Source organism: Sciurus carolinensis, chromosome 2 (genome assembly GCF_902686445.1).
Source record: "Sciurus carolinensis chromosome 2, mSciCar1.2, whole genome shotgun sequence".
Lineage (NCBI taxonomy): Eukaryota > Metazoa > Chordata > Mammalia > Rodentia > Sciuridae > Sciurus > Sciurus carolinensis.
Window position 1 is genome coordinate 67,021,584 of NC_062214.1, and position 18,026 is coordinate 67,039,609.

Sequence of the window (18,026 nt, forward strand, 5' to 3'; positions counted from 1 at the left end):
AAGGCAGCTACAGAAGCTATATGTAAGGATAACTTAAATCACTTGTAATACTATTGAACCCATTAACTCTCTTTGACTGTGTTCTTCTTAAGAACCTTGTAATACTGTCGAAACCATTAAGACTCTGACTATGTTCTTCTTAAGATGAAAAGATGCATCAAAAAAGAAGGATACTGCTCTTATTACTGTATGGTGACATTTGAGTGACAGATGAGTCTGCAGCCAGAGGCTTTGTTCTCACTGGTGACTATCAGCAGAGGAGGAGAAAAGCAGTCACTTGAGCCTGGTGCTATGGAAGTTAATGGAGGTCTCTCAGAACTTAAATATTTGCTGTCAATTCAGTATAACCCTGTTGACTAAATAGCTCACAGAATTGTGAGTCACCTCTTAGCTTCTGAAAGTTTAGAGAAATAAAAAGGTGATTTCCTCTAAGACTTTTTTTTTTTTAAACCAGGTGCTCCTGGTTTTCCTTGCATAATTAATAAACCCAGTTATTCAGGAATGCTTACAACTTATTTAATGTTGAATAATAGATACAGGATTGTTAGGCAGCCCGAGCACAAGTTGGCTGTGGAAGAGCATGCTTTAGTTAGCTTCTAGGGAGTGCTGTGTTAGCTCAAGGCTAGTAACTTCCATAGTTTTAAGAAAACAGAGATGCACCATTATCAGGTAAAATTTTTATTGATTGTTTATTTAGAAAACAGTGAATGAATTCTTCACAAAGAAAATTTGGTGGTGACGTTGAGATTTACAAAACAGCCTGTGCATAAACTACCACATAGTAAGCCCAAAAGTTAATAGAGAATGATAATAAGAAATGATCGGGTTTCCAAACCGATCACATAGTTGTCCTTTAGAGATGCTAGTAGTGAAGACTTTGTTTTCTTAGGAAGAGTTATTCTGTACTTCAAGGACTTGGGCAACAAATCGAATGACCTCCTTTACTGCTTGCTGCAGTGTACACTGTTGCATTGATGAGGGTGCAAAACCAACCCTTTTTCACAGAATAGGTGAACACTGTTTTTTAAAATAGTGGTAGTGGTTGTTTTCCTTTGTAGGAATTGGGTACCTTGTAGAGAAAAAAAATTACATTATGGTAAGTTAGAGATGCAATTTTACAAACTAGTTCCCAGGCATTTTCAAAACATGGGCTGAAATTCCTTCTCTTGTTGTAAATGAGATATAAAGGTACAAATATGTTAACTCTACTTATTTTTTCTAATGCTTCTTGTTCCCTGCTTAGAAAGTCAGCAATTGCTGTTTATAATTTTTTGGCTAAAAAATTTAAGTTCACACTGTAAAACTATTCAAACCCTAGGATTAAAATTAGAAGGAAATTAATAATTCCATTTTTTAAATTTAAATTAATTTATTTTTAATTGATCCATAAAATCATATACATATATGGGGTACCATGTGATTTTTCAATACATGTATCAATTGATTATTTCTTAATCTTGGATTTGGAATCTACTGTAAACTGTACTCTCCTGAAATGTGAATGTGTTTATCTGCCATTCAAAGAACTGCTGCCTGAAGGTCATTGTTTAATAGGACTAATTTGCCAAGTAAATGAGTCTCAGTACTAACAAGTTTATTCTAGTGGAGACAGAAAGTCCCAGAAGTTGGAGCTACTGCTGTGATTTGAGTAGAAAGTATGTTAGCTGCTTCCTAAAGGGGGAGCCCAAGCATGTGCTTAAAATTGCATTCTGTAGGAATTGTTGGGCTGGTCTCTAACCAAAGAAGTAAATGAAATGAGAAAATGAAAAATATATATATATAAATGGAAAAGAAGAAAAGAAAATCTTAAAGACAGAGTTCAAAAAGTGGGAAGAAATGGGAGAGAAAATTCATCTGTTAATTAAAACCCATACAGATCTTATTCAACTCAGGAATGCAGTGTCTAAGAGAATGACTGTTCACTGCTTCTTTCACGCAGTGTCTAAGAAAATGGCTGTTCACTGTTCCTTTCACAAGTATTTCTAACTCAATTTTTTTTTATGTGATGAGAAAAGTGCACCTAGATTAGGTGAGCTTTCAATGAACAAATGTATATTTTTCTGTAAGTTGGGAGTAGGATTTGGAGATTGAAAGGGGTTAATAATAAGAAATCAAGCCCCATTCTCCCAAGTATCAATTAAAAAAGCAAAACAGAAGAATTGCTGCTCATTCTTAAAAAGACACAGATGTGAATTTGAGAAAAACAAGTAGTATGAGGACTAGAATCACGAGCAGAATGTTTGCCAGCAAAGTTTTTTGTTTGGTTCTGGAACTTACATCTTTTTAAATAGTGACTAGGACGTGCAGTACTAAGGGAGTCTGGAAGATGTTGTCAATTGACTTAAAAGCAAGAATCTGGAGTTTCCATCAGTCATTATTCTCAGTAAAGTTCTAAAGTTCAAAACAAAACAAACAGGCCCAATTCCAATTCAAGATGCCACACAGAGTGAAGACATTTGCTGTTCACTCTGGCTGCCATGGTGCTGCTGCATTATACGCTGCTGTATTAAGCAACTGTGTTGTGCTGGGCAGTCATCAAGGAGCCTCCTTTCCCTAGTATCTCCTCTGAAGAAACTTTTTATATTTCTTGATATATCTGCCCTAAATCTGTGAGTTAGAACTGGCCCAGCAGTTTTCTGATGTTTTAAAGGAAGTGAAGAGACACTTTGTTCATCCCTTTTCTCCCTTAAGACCCAACGCTGACATCACACTTGGTTGCCTTGGACATAGCATCAGTCCTCTTGTTACCCCCCAGCACCCTTGTGCCCTGATGATAGTCAGTACCATCACCACACTAGGGGAAGTACCCTGCTTATAGGAAAATGATGTGTGGAGGGGGGACCTCTAACACACATAATGGTGAGGCAGGCAGATGTGCCTCAAAATCCCAGTTATACATCTTGGTAGCTTTGTGAATGTGGCTGTAGAAGGGGTTTTACTCTTAAGTCTTAGCGGCAAGGTAATATTAACACCTATTTCCTAGCACCATAGTTAGAATTCAATAAGACCCATTTAAAAGACAGATCACTCAATAAACATTCCTTACATATGGAACTATGAACTATTTTACTTTTTCACTATGATGGAGACTTTGTGTCTTCATTTTCATGCCCCAGGCATCTAGTATGGTGCCTAGCCCATTACTTATAACCATTTCTTTATTACTTCAACTGTGCAACAGAAGTAGAGATGCTGAAATGTGATTGTGTAAACCAAGAGCATTCCTTTTGTCATTCAAATCTATTACATTCAATTTGTTTTAACAGTTGTTGGCAATCTATTGTATATAAAGTGTCTTATTAAATTATTCACTGTGAAATTTTCTTTTGTAAAAGTTAAAAAGATCAGAAAGATATGACAATGTAAAAGATTTAATGGAGTCAGTGTGTATGTATATTGAAAAATTAGCAGTGAAAAAGTTTTTTCCTGAAAAAGTGGAAGAAGTATCCTTATTATAAAAGGCATTGTATAGGTAATTTAAATTAATTTTAAAATTATTTCAGGATATGCTGTAAATTACTCTGCATTCACCATGAAAAAAATCACATTTTATGTTAATTAAAAAATGCTTTAACAATGATCCATAATATCTCTGACTTTTTGAACTGTGATCATTGGTTAAACATTGCTTGAACATTCCAAACAACCCATTTTTGTTTATTGCTTTGATCTGTGGTTTCAATTGCCCCATCATTTTGAAGAGAATACATCATTCACCTTTTGATCAAATAAATGAGTTTTAAACTGGTCACTGTGCAGAAAACACAGACCCTATTCTGTTCTGGCCTGTGCTGTCATTCCATGCTTGCTTTTATAGCATGGTTAAAAGAGCAATAGCCTAAACACACGGAAGCATTTTGTTCCATCTTCAGCCATGTGGGCTGCATATGCCAGAGTCTTGAGGTTGGGAAAAAAAAAAAAAAAGGAATTGGAGTATTTGCAAAACTCCTAGCTTTTGCTAATTTCTAAGTAACAAACTTTGATATGTGAATCTGGAAGAAAAAAGGAAATACTTTAGGCACAGTACAGTACTTTAAAAAGTCACATAAAGTAGTTCTTTACGGCTTTAGAATCTGTGAAGGTGGACAATTTCCTTTATAAATTTTACATAACAAGCACTTTTGCATGAGAACTTTATTGCATGGTATAATTATTGCACAGTTATTGGTGAATTAATATTATCAGAAGGAAGAAAACAAACCTCCTCATTAGCTAGTAGATAAATGGTCTCTTTCAAAGTTAATTACTGATTGAAAATTTTCTGTATTAAGAATGTAAGAAATATCTCAGGGCTTTTTCATGCAGCAAATAGTCATATTTCAACCTCATTATGATTAAAAATGTCATTCCATTGCACTTGGGGTATGTGCCAGGGGACTGCTTCCTGGCCAGCTGAGAGCCTGCTCTCCTACGCCTGTAGGAGCATGGCCTTTACAGCCTGGGACCTTGCCCAGGGTTTAGGAGTCTCAGCCTCACCAGCAGGCTGTGCTGTGTCAGCCAAAACAACAGAGCTTTCTGGCTCTCTTCACAGGCCTGCACTCTTTTTCATGATGTTCTCTTTATATTCAGAAGAGGGAGGTAAAAGACTTAGATGTATTGAGCACCAGTTATTTTGCAAGGAATCACGCTTGGCATCATATGCATTGTTTAATCTTCATAGCAAATCTATGAGATAAGTTGTATTATCCCTGTAGTACCCCAGAGGAAACAGGCTCAGAGGATTTTATTTCTTTTGGAGTCAGGACACAGTTAGTGGAGAGCCAGAATTCAGACTCAGTTCTGACTCCAAACCCATTACATCATGTCATTTCAGCACTGTCTCTTTTCACTCTGTATCAGATTGTACTATTTGTAATGTTTAAGTGTTTGTATTACTCATGTCCACATGGCATTATTCTGGCTGATATATAATAGACTTGAATACAGCTGTACTAGATTTTTTTTTTTTTTTTTTTTTTTTTTGGTACTGGGGATTGAACTCAGGGGCACTTTACCACTGAGCCACATCCCCAGTCCTATTTTGTATTTTATTTAGAGACAGGGTCTCACTGAGTTGCTTAGCACCTCACCATTGCTGAGGCTAGCTTTGAACTCACAATCCTCCTGTCTCAGCCTCCCGAGCCACTGGGATTACAGGCGTGCACCACAATGCCCAGCTGTACTAGTTTTGATTCCTGCTGTAACATAAAATAGTTCATGCCATTATGGACATATAAAAAATTATGTTCTTCAGACAGATAGTCAGAAGGTGCAAACTGAATTCTCTGAAATGTTGAAAACCTAACATAAAATGTAAACCAAATAGTATTTTAAAGTCATTAATTATTCATTTTTTCCTATAAAACTAGGATAGGAAAAACTAAACTATGTAAGAAGTAGCACGTGTCAGCTTTTATTTAACTTTGTAGTGTGATCTTTGCTTGTTACCTCATTTAACTTGCACAAGCTCTTTTGTGTGTATTAGAAGAGAGAGGTGCTTTCTCTGCCTTGTCCCATTTTGTGTCCTTGGCTTGAGGGGATGAATCACTGTCTCTAGAGGCTGTAGCCTCTAACTCTTTTCTGTGCAATTAAAGTATAGAACAGTGTTAGTACCCTTTACTGCATGCCAAAGAGAATTCTTTCTTAATTGGCCTTCTACTGTAGGCCACACTTCTAAATGTGTCACTTACTAATAATAATGAGAATAATAACTGCCATATATTGGAGAAGGCTATGTGGCAAGAATTCTGCTTGAGAGTTTATCAATTTTGTTGGTAATTCTTACTAAAACTTAACAGATAGCTTTATTTTCCCTGTTATATAGATGAGAAACTCATGCCATTCATCTAATAGTAAGTAGAAGAATGAGAATGCAAACTCAGGTTTTCTGACTCCAAGCCTCAGCTGCTCTTATTTTCTTGATGAGTGTGCAACCCTTCTTTCTGCTGTATGCATCCAAGTACAGAATCTTTCCTTGCTTTCCTTGAGCTTCCTATGGCCCCTGAAAGGCAAATTGGAGACCAGAGATCATTTGTATTTTATCAATGTAGTTTTCATTTTCTAAAAGATATTCAAGAGTTTTCTATATACATTCAAAGACTGCAAAATTTTATTTGTGCCTAAGGGATTGGTCTGTATATTAAAGAAATAGTGAAGAAATTTAGAATAGAAATTTTTAGTGTAATTTTGTGACCTTTCCTATTGCAAGTGGATCTAGGTATTTACATTTTTCCCATCTATGTTTTATAATTTATAGCTTTTTAGTGTACCAAAGTAGTAGTGTACGATATTTTAGTAATTCTATATTTTGATGCTTAAAAAACATACTATAATAGTGATTGTTTTCGTATTCAATGATTCTTACAACCTAGTAAAGTTGAGGGACCAAGTACTGTTATGCCTTTTAACATATGTGCAAACTGAGGCTCTGCTCACATAACTAGTAAGTGAAAGTATAGACAGATGGGCCTGATTGTCCCCCAGGTGTGCTGATTTTCCAGTGACACACCTTTTCTGGATTAGCATCTCTGTTTTATCTTTTACATGTTTGTAACTTGATTTAACAACACAGTTACTTTTTTTCTGGATTCTGTGTACTTGATGAATTTTTCTCTTCTAGTCTTAAGAGATTTTTTCCCTTTCTTTCTTTCTTTTTGGTGTTATAGGGATAAAAGTGAACTAAAATGTTCTTAAATAATGCCCAGATGACTGGATTCATAAATGGGAAGAAATTATTAGCTGTATATTTTATATCATACATAAGAATAAATTAGAAAAATAGATTCTAAATGTACTAGGATGTAAGTAGAAAGAGAAAGAAGAAAAATCAAATCACACGAGCACTAGAAGAAAACATGAGTAAATTTTGCTTTAATCTTGGGTGTCAAGGGAGAGGCTTTCTAACTATGCCTCAAAATCTAAAAGCAATTTAAAAAAAGAAAGAGGAGATTGGTAAATTTCACTGCTTAGACTTTAAAAACTTTTTGCATGACAAACAAAAGTCATCAATGATGTCAAATGACAACTGACAAACTGAGAAAATATTTATAACTTACACCTTAGGCATAGGATGATTATCTCAAAAAATAAAGGATGAAAACATTAAAAACCTGATAGGAAGATTGGAAAAAGACAATAAACAACAAAAATAATATGACAAAAATAATATGAAATTGCCCTTAAGACTTTTTTTTTAATGTTTACTTATAATTAGAAAAATGCACACAAAAAACAGTGGTGAGATACCTATCAAAATAGGGATCTGGATATCTCATACATTCCTGGTAGGAATGCAAATTGGGATAGCTCTTTTCAAGGAAGGATTATGGCAATGCCAAAGAATCAACACAGCAAGCTCACTTCTAGAAATCTATAAAGAAGGGACACCACCAACAATAGAGGTACATATGCATGCATAGGTTAGTATGCATTTCTGTTCCCTAAATCTCAGAGATCTTCAAAGTGATATCACCCCAGTAGTAATGAACACACTTCACTCTCAGATTGTGGTTTCTAAACACCATTCTCCAACAAAAGGAATTAGTGCTTCTTAGAGAAATGGTTAATTTTAAGGCTTTAGCAGAGAATATATAAGCTGAGCCTACAACAAGCCAGAAAATCTGGATATGATCAAAAAAGGATGAGGAATTGTTGAAAGAACTTAAGAGCCAGTCTGAAGTTGCTCATAATTGACAAAACTGAAACATTTTTGACCAACAAGATCCATGGTTGCTAAAAGTTTTGGGAAAGTTTTTGAGAAAGAATGGAATATTTACATGGGCTCAGGCACACTGGAGTCATCGAAAAGCTTGACCCAGAGCTGCTTCCAGATGCTCACTCACATGTCTATTGTTGGAGGCCTCATTTACTCTCTCAGGCTGCGAGAGTGCTCTCATGACAAGGGAGTTATCGTTTTCCAGAATAAGTGACCCCAGAGCAAGGAAAAAGAGGACAACACAGTACCTTTTGTGACTTAGTCTCTGAAATCACACCCATCATTTCTGCCTCATTCTCTTAAATCTGTAAAACCACCACACTGGGAAAGGACATCTCTAGCCTGTTGCCTAGGAATTCCTTTTTCTCCCAAAGAGTTGCCACTTTCCTTTTGTTGCGTGTTGTGGGTGCTCCCAGCCTTGGTTCCTTTTGTATTGGATTGCAGTGCCCGTTCCTGGGTAGACTTACTGTAACAGGATCAGCCATAGAAAGGAAGGGATGAGGTTAACCCTTCCCTACCCCACCCCCCCATTCTTCTTCAACTCAGCCTTTTATTACCCTCTTCCCACTCTGTAGTAAATTATTCTGAACCATCTCTGAGCAGCAAGACTTCAGACAAGCCTTTCTAATAGCAATGATCATATTGTATTCTAGTTATCATTTTTCTATGTCTTTGATTTCTTTTACTAATGTGGCTTTTGTTCTATATTCCCAAGGCCTACCAAAGTGATTAAAATGTCCCTAATGGGTAAATGGGTTATCTTTTGAAATGTAAATGCATCTAAGAACCTCCTCAATCAGTTTTTGGGCCTTTGTCTTTCCTAAACTTTGAAAGACAAGGAGGAAGATATCTCCTTCAGCCTATTTTCTGTTTTCCCAAACACTCCTACTACCTTTGGGAAATATTTGAGTTCTGCCTTTTCTGGCATACCTGTTTCTATCTGGGGGCTTCTTGTTCCAGTTACATTACCATAATATTCAGTGACACCTGTTAAAGCACAATAAAGTAGATTTTATTCAGGACCATTAAATGAGTACAGGGACCATTGAAATGGGGAATAAAGATTGAGGTAACTCAGAATTGCACAGGCAAGAGAGAATTTAGAACCAAGAATCATATTGGGGGGTCAGTGGATGGAAAATTAATAAGAATATGAAGAGTCCCCCTGGCTTAACCCACCTATCGAGATTCTTGGTGAAAGCAGACCTGGGTGATCAGACATCACCTGGGAAATGGTGGAGAATGATGAATTTGATTGGGTATTGAGGGTGATCAGATATTGGGTAGTGCCATCTAGGGGAGTTTTTGCTAAACAGACTAAGAAGGGTTCTTTGTTAAAAATGGATTTTATAAGGAAGTGCACAGATGAACCTACCAGAATGTTCAAGGACTTTACTGAAGTCTGACCAAGCCAAGAATTTTGACAAGGAGCAGAAGTAGATTTGTTTAGGCTGATCCATAAACTTACTTTTATGACATTTCCTACAGAGGAAAATGAAAATAAATGACCCACAGCAAATTTATTCTTAAATTGAAATTGTCTATAAAATGTCACTGTAGTTTTACATGGGAAAGGAATTTACTTATGATCTCATCCTAGTGATTTAATTTATAGTTTAAGAAATCAAAGTCTAGGTTAGTTAAATAATTATTCTACACCTATGTTTTCTGACGTATAATCTAATATCACAACATAACTTGGCACTCAGAGTTTGAAATCTACATTTTTTTTTCCAGAATATAAATTGTTGAATATTTCTAATATTACATATTAAATTATATATTTCATATAATGATGCCTATTTAAAGGAATTACACTTCTTTCCTTTTTAATTCAGATTTAGGTCGATCTCGAGAACTGCAATACGTATATGTGGATAACAACATTCACCTGAAGGGCTTGCCATCTTACCTGTACAATAAGGTCATCGGGTGCAGTGGGTAAGGCTGACTTCACCTTTTGAACTTAAAAATAGATGAATTACTTTTGGTAATTCTGTTCAGTTGTCTTTATCCTTCATATACTAAATCAAATATCTTTATATATTGGGTAGACAGTTTAGAATATGGCATGTTGGTTCAGTTAATAAACTGTTAGGTTGAATCAGTAGTGAAAAATGAATCTACACTTACTTTTTTTTGCTATGAAAATAAGCAATTTTTTTTCCATCTTCATTAAGGTATAATAGGCAAATAAAATTGTACATATTTAAGTCTATGACATAATTGGATATGCATATACATTGCCACATGTGCCATTATAAACTCAGTGGTATCAGCCACAGCAAGTGGAGGAATCAGCATTGAGTTAAAAATTTTCTCTCTCTGAACTCCATTGCAATGACAATTTTACTATAATGACAGCCCTGGCATTTAGGGTATTACCAATTGGAAATATTTAGAATTCAATATTTAAGACAGTCCCTCAATACAAATCATGATTCTAGAAACCAGACCAGGTGTTCAATTTCTTGGGAAATGTTGGTCTTTTCAGAGCATCTATACTCTTTCCTTTTAGTTAAGATTTGAAGATGGCTTCAGCTTCTCCTTTTGCAACAGTGGGATAAAAACACCTTAAAGTATTTTCTAGGATGGTCTTGGATCAAGAGGACCACTCCACTGCCAGAACCTGCTTTGTGCTGGTCTTATTTTCCCCACTCAGTTCTCAAAGGAACACCTTTGAGACATCTTAACCAGCATGTTTGAGTCTTCCCTTCTAATTCCCAACATCCTGCATAACCAAGCTTATATACCTTGTAGTTCTGGCAAGGAAAGGATTGACAGTTAGCATATACATAAGGGACAGCCATTCCCTATTGGCCTGACTCCAGAAGATGATAGTGAGCCATGATTGCTCCAGAGAGAGCAATCTTAGGAAAAGCGCTCTTCCCTTAGGATAAGTTATATATTTGTGATCTTGGGAAAGCCCTAGATGAGTTCAGTGCCTATATAGCTGATGAAATCCAAGCTGAGTGGTTTATTCTAGAACCTTCTGTGAAGCAAAGCTAATAGAATGTGTGGTATAGTTTTGGGTCAGTGATTTTTCTACAATTGATTTTGTCACAGTTGTGATAATACACAGTCATTAAACCCAGTGAGTTTTTAAAGAATTTTTATTATAATTCTTCCAAGTAAAGTGAGCAAAGTGATACATGGAATGATGCGAGCACGCACCAAAGCTCCTGACCCTTTTGCCCATACCAAAATCTTTAGAGACTGCAGTGAAATATGAGTTAAGTCTCTAATGCAATTAAGGAATAGCTTTTGTTTAAGGTGAAGATTGCTATCTACTTCGATGTTTAGTAATAGATATCACCAACTACCAGAAAATTCTATTTATGCTGAATAAAGTAAGTTTTTCATCTTTGACTTAGTATATGGTAACAGTGGTAATGAATTTTAGGAGAGCTCCAAATCTTTGAGGAGACAAATAGTAGGGAAAAATAAAGTATTAATTAATAGTCTATTTTTATTAAGAGCTTATTTTGTTAACAGTAATAAAACTAAAATTATTATTTTATTTCTTTTAGTCATCAGTGGATCTTTTATTTTATTTATATGTGGTGTTGAGTATCAAACCCAGGGCCTCACACATGCCAGGCAAACTCTCTACCACTGAACCACAACTCCAGCCCCAACTAAAATTATTAATAGGATAGTATGAAACAACCAAATTTCTAATATTAGTAGTATTGGGATATATAGAGACCCATTTACAATTGAACTGTCATTCAAAAGGCATTTGTAGTCTGTTGGCTTAATGCAGTAACTCAGAATGCATCCTTAGTTCCATCATACCTTCTTAAGCAAACTCACTAAAAGTTCATTTAACCTATTTTGTGCCCAAATAATGATACTTACTTACACAATATGTTTATGGCAAAGTGTATTCAGAATTTTAGTGGGAACACAGAAGTCTTGACAGAATTAAGGGTCCCCTTTTTTCTCTTTTCTATCTGTTGTATATATGAAAAAAGACTTCTCCATTCCAAGTCAAAGTAGTGGTGCTTACTAAGCCTTGGGAAGCCATAGAACAAGCTGTGAGGGAAGCATATTATAAAGGACATGAGTGTATTTGAGGTCTAGAAAATACACTTCCTGAAGTCTGAACGAGGATCCTGGTTCATTTGTTCATTCAGTGAGCATTTGTTGAACAGTTTCTCCATTTGGTCATGGTGCTAGATAATGGCCATACAGTGCATTGCCTGCCCTCCTGGATCTTACCATCTAGCTATGGAATGATAAATAATTAAAGTAATTGGTACCAGATGATATTTAAACTGAGACCTAAAGGGTCAGCTCAATTGGTTCTCCACTGCTATAACATGTTACTTCTAACTCATTTGTAGACCCAGAATATAAGAACACAGTAGTTTCTGCTTTACTCTGCTATGACTGAGATAGTTGCAGTATGCTGCTCAGCTTGAGTCTAAGAAAATTGGGACAATAGTGCAAGAAGAACACAGCTTTAAGGGTCTATGGGGTAAGATTTTTAAAGTCTGATATGTGTACATATACATACATACCAATATGCATATACTATTAGCAAAGTATATAGAGGGATTTTTATGATCTATTTATGTATGTGCATTTAAAAATATATATTAAATTCACATCTTGGAGAATAGAGAGAGAATAGGGTTTAAAATGTATTAGTGGCCATAAAAATAGCAAATAACCAATGATGCAGTTTCAAGAAATCTCAGAAGTCTCACAAAACTATCTTTGATATGATGGAATTGTGAACAAAGTTAGCTACTCCATATTATATGTCTATTTGCTAGATTATTATTGAGCCCTAACTAGCAAATCAGCACCGCACTAGGAGTTATAGGAAAAGCAAAGATAATCTAGATGTTTACCCTGACAAAAATAACTATAATACAGATAATAAATATCTTGAGGGAAGTAGATGGAGAGAAATTTAGAGCATAGAACTGATATCTGTGAGTTAGCCTCAAAACCATCCACCATCATTTCTGTTACATCCTATGATTACACAGGTCCACCATCTTCGTGGTGGGAGGAGAGGCAGGGAGCACCATACGGAGCCCATGTAGAGAGTGGTTTTCATAGCTTTTTGCTAGCTTCATGGAAAAGTATGATTTTTATTTCTCTAGGTTTTTCTTATTGTTAATATAGGAATAAATGTCTTCAGTTCTTCTACTTTGTACCCAGAAAGAGAAGCCCATCCCATGTTAGAATTTTAGAGAGTGGTAATTGGCACATTTGTTGTAGTCAGGAAAACTTAATGATCCTATACAATGATCCTGTTTTCCAGTTATCTCTTTGTATGAGAAAAAGAAAATCAAGTCCTACTTTGCCTTTCCTTGTGTAAATGATCAATTGTAATGGTTGGGAGCAATTTGACAAAGCGACCTTCTAATGACTTGTGAATATAACCACTCAAGGTAATAGAATTATTTGACTATGCATTCTGTACTCTGAACTAAATAGATTTAAAATGTCCTTTAGAGCTGGGTACAGTGGCGCACACTTGTAATCCCAGCAACTTGGGAAGCTGAGGCAAGAAGGTCACAAGTTCAAGGCAAACTTTGGTAACTTAGTGAGACCCTGTCTCAAAATAAAAAGGGGTGGAGATGTAATTCAGTGGTAAAGCACCCTGAGGTTCATTCCCCAGGACGGAAAAAAAAAAAAAAATGCTCTTTAGATCACAGTCCATTTTTCTGTGGGAGCTACCTGTACTCCAGAAACCATTAATATTAAGTATCTGAACCACAGTCCCACAGGCCCAGAGAAGCCTAGCTGCATACGACAGAGGAAGAGTGTGATTTGAGCTACCACTCAGAAGACAGAGTTTACAGTTTGACTCCAACGAAATTAATTACTTGCTAAAACAAAAATACTAACATTCCCTTTAAGAGTTAGAGGTATATAAAAATCCAGTCTAAACAGTGTAATTTTCATATTGTCCAGGGTACAACCCAAAATTACAGGACATATAAAGAACCAGGAAAATATGACCCATTATCAAGAGAGAAGATCAACAGAGACCATCCTGAGATCACCCAAAATGTTGGAAAAGAAAGAAGGATTTTAAAGTAACTATTATAACTTTTCCCAATGAAATAAAGAAAAATAGGTTTGTAATGAATGAAAAGACCACAAAATAGAAGCTATAAAAAAGAAAATTTTAGAGTTGAAAAATATATTATCTGATGTAAAATATTGCTAGGTAGAATTAATGGCAGAAGGGGTATGAATAAACAGGGAAATGTCAGTGAACTCGGAGATAGATCAGTAGAATGACCCAATCTCAGGAACCCAGAAAAAAAAAAAAGAAAAAAAAAGATTGAAAACAGAAGTGAACACCAGGTGTGGGACATGGAGATGGTATAAAAAGACTGACATATGTATAGTTGTCATCCCAAAAGGAGAATAGGGAGACAATGAGGCAACAATGACAAAAATGTCTGACAAAATAATGTCTCAAAATGTTGTAAGTTTGATGAAAGACATAAATTTATATTTTCAAGAAGCCCAGCAAACCCTAAGTAGTATAAGTAGAAAATCATGCCTAGGTAAAGCTGCTGAAAACCAAAATAAAAAGGAAATTTTGAAAGCAACTAGAGAAAAAAATGACACATTACTTACAAAGGACCAAGTCAAGACTGTTAAACTTCTCATCAGTAAACTTCAGGGTCCAGAAAACAATGGAACAACATATCTGAAATGCTAAAGGAAAAAGCAAAACAAGTCAAAGTGGAGTTATGTATCCAGGAAAATGAATGAAGGCAAGCCCAGTGCAATGATGCATGCGCTAGTCCCAGCAACTTGGGAGTTTGAGGTGGGAGGATCACAAGTTCAAGGTCAGCCTCAGCAACCTGGTGAGGTCCTAAAGCAACTTGGTGAGACCCTGTCTCAAAACAAAACACTTTTTAAAAAAGGGCTGGGGATGTTGCTAGTGGTAAAGCTTTCAATCCCCAGTCCAAAAAAAAAAAAAAAAAAAAAAAAGGCAGCAGCAAAATACATGATCAGATAGGACAAAATTTAACATGAAGAAACTCTGCCCAATTAAGACTCTTCATTCAGAACAAGGTTTATTCTTTCTGTGTAGCTTAGTTTTTTCATTCGTTCTTCATATCCATCTCTCCCTTTTCCCCCTACTTTAAGTTGGGAAAAAATATATTTACTGAGAAGAAGGGGCTTAAATCTGTAGCAATTCCCACACTAATGAGCATGTGGATCACATATGTACTCGATGAAAGATAAAAATAGTTACTTGAGTGCTTTTGGTAAGAGGATTTAAACTAACTGAAGACTTTGTTTTATTTTGTTGGTACCCGGAATTGAACCCAGGGGCACTTAACCACCAAGCCACATCCCTACCCCTTTTTATTTTTTGCTTTGGAATAAGGTCTCACTTAAGTTGCTTAGGATCTCACAAAGTTGCTGAGTCTGGCTTTGAACTTGAGATCTTCCTGACTCAGGCTCCCGAGTGACTGGGATTACAGGCATGCATCACCATGCCCAGCAAAAGTAAAGACTTTTAACATGTTGTTAAGTGGAATTACAGGTATGAAAATACATATGAATTAATTGACTAAGTCATATACATGTTTTGGTACATATGTATGGTAAAATCTCAGTGGCAAGATAACTTCTCCGTTCCTTTAGCTTGTTTTGGGCTAAATGTTGAAGGCCAAGCAACTCTGAAAATACTGAGTTTAAAAGGAAATTGTTTAATGTTTGTTATAGTTATCTATATTACTAAATCAAAACTACTAACATTTATAATTTTAATAACTAACTTGAGGATTCCATGTAGAAATATTTTTGTAACCACTTAGGCATTTAACATAAATTAATAAAGATTCCAAGATTTAATAATTGCTAGTTAATAATAATTTCACTTCATTGTGAACTGAGGCATATCGTGGACTTTCATTCCATCTTGTTGACAGTTCATTTCATTATTCTTTTTTTAGGTGAGTGGTGATCACTTTTCAGGGCCAATACCTTCCTGGTGTTTTTTTTCCTTTTGCAATTTTCTTCTATGTACCAAACACTGTAGCTAATTGGAACTTCATGTGCCTTGTGCATTTACAGAGCTGAAACCCTGCTCCTGTTATTTTCTTTCCCTGAAATATAATAAAGAGACAAGAAAGCACAGCTGTATACATTGATTAACATTTACTGTGTACCAGGCAATGTGTTCATTATCTGCATTATTTCATAAAATTCTCCCAGCAGCCCTGAAGTCATTATCCTCCCTTTAGAAATGAAGACACTGAAGTTTAGACAATGAAATCCTCTGAAGTCGAAAACTAGGTAGTAATAGCATTGTTTGCTTCCTTGTTCACACTCTTAACCTCTGTACTAGGTGCTCTGCTTCCCTCCTCTCCTTTGTCTAGAATCATGACTATGTGTATGCTTGAGCTCTTCTGCTGACTCCTGTGAGCAGGTCAGGTGGATGCTTAAGTCTCCCCAACAGCAGTCGAGAGAGGCTGGCCCTGGAACAGCTGACCTGTGAATGCCAACTCCTGTGGACGCTTCCCTTGCAGCCTTCTCTCTGCCTAGCTGCAGCTCACGCTCCAGTGTGAAGCACAGAAGGCATTTAATAAATGGAGCTTAAAATTAATTAGCTCCTTCTACCCAGTGGTGAAGAGTAGAACTTCTGCTAAAAGAATTATTGAAGGGAAATTAAACTTTATGTAAAATAAGAATACACTTACTTGTTAATGTGAGCTTTTTCACTTGTTTAATCAGACATCTGTCTTTTTAATTATTGGAGACAATGAAAGCATTAGAAAGAATGGGGGTGGGAGGAGTTGTAGCTCAGTGGTAGAGCACTTGCCTGGTATGTTTGAGGCCCTGGATTTGATTTGATCCCTGGCACTGAAGGAAAAAAAGGAAAAAGAAAGAATCTGTCTTTCAGTTTTCTACAACTCTATTTATTATTCCATATTGTTCAAGTCTCTGGGCATTATCCACATAGAGTGTACCCACAGCTGGGTTCAGAAGTAGCAGCTGGTAAGGCACTGACAGTAGGAAATAAATATTCATGAATGACTTACTTTTTATACTATATTTTCATTGTTTTATGATTTTTTTCAGGGTTCTTATACTATAGCCTGGCTACAAAGTTTGAAAACATATTATTTTACCATGTATTTTAGGGTTCACACGCAATGGTGGTGCCTGGCAAGTGTAAAACATTCAGGGCAGGCCAGTCTACCGAGGGGAGAGCTGATGCCTCAGTCTAAGTCCAAAGGAAATCCAGAGATAGAATTTTCTCTTCTTTGGAGAACCTTACTCTTTATTCTTAAGGTCTTCAACTGATTGGATGAGACCTACTCACATTATGGAGGGTCATCTGCTGTACTCAAGGTCTATTGATTTAAATGTTAATCTCATCTTCAAAGAAGAGAAATCTAGGCTAATATTTGACAAAATGGCTGGGCACCATGCCCTTCCAAGTTGACAAAAAAATGTCAGATATTTGCCAAAATTCCATTTGACAGATGACTGTCATTTTTCCTAAATGATCATTTCTTTAAATGTGGCCATCCTGTTGTGTGATCATACATAGGTCATTGCAGTACTTAGGTCTCCAACATATCTCCTGGCCTCAAGACTTATAGAACCCAAGAGTTCTCCCAAAGTTTGCAACTTTAAGATGCCCAGGTTGGCCTCAAACTTGAGATCCTCTTACCTCAGTCTCACAAATCAATGGGATTACAGGTGTGTGCCATTGCATCTGGCTGAAAGTTTGTAACTTTGTAAGTGACTGTCATTTCACACTCCTTAAATTCTAGAGGGAATTTCTGCTTTCTGCTTTTGGTTAGTCCATGTGTGTGTATGTGTGTGTGTGTGTGTGTGTGTGTGTGTGTGTGTGTGTGAATGTGCGCCCGCGTGTGTGTGGCTGGGGATTAAATCCAGGGTCTAGGGCATGCTAAGCAAGAGCTCTACCATCCCCATCCCCTGTTTTTATTAATTTTGTACTCCTTTTAATAGTTAACAACCTGGCTGATACATGTTACAGTTTTCCCTGTTCAAATTACTGATGAGGTTTCTGTTTCCTGGATGGGCAATATAATGACAGTTTGCAGTTGCTGGCAATTAATCCAATTTCACAGACCGAGGTGATTTAAAGTTAGGCTTCAGTCCCTGAGACAGCTTCTGCTTTCTAATCCTACTTACTCCAAGGGAAATAAATGCTGCAGTCATTCCTAACTAAAAAAAAAAAAAAAAAAAAAAAAAAACAGCAAACTAGAAATGGAAGAGGATTTCCTCATTAGATAAAATATATCTACAGAAAGCCAATAGTTAATATTATACTTAATGTTGAAAAACCTTAACTTACTCAAAT

General features: G+C 36.1%; 1 protein-coding gene across 11 annotated transcripts in view; it reads left to right on the forward strand.

Moving 5' to 3' along the window:
• Lrrc28 (leucine rich repeat containing 28) overlaps nt 1–18,026 on the forward strand; it is a 127,047-nt gene that overhangs the window by 86,207 nt on the left and 22,814 nt on the right. For 10 of the 11 annotated variants that reach the window (XM_047540367.1, XM_047540377.1, XM_047540370.1 and 7 more), the window contains one exon: nt 9,532–9,634. The exons of the other annotated variant lie outside the window; for it this stretch is intronic. In XM_047540367.1, the coding sequence (XP_047396323.1) occupies nt 9,532–9,634 (103 nt within the window). The remainder of the gene's footprint in view (nt 1–9,531; nt 9,635–18,026) is intronic. 11 annotated transcript variants of the gene reach the window in all.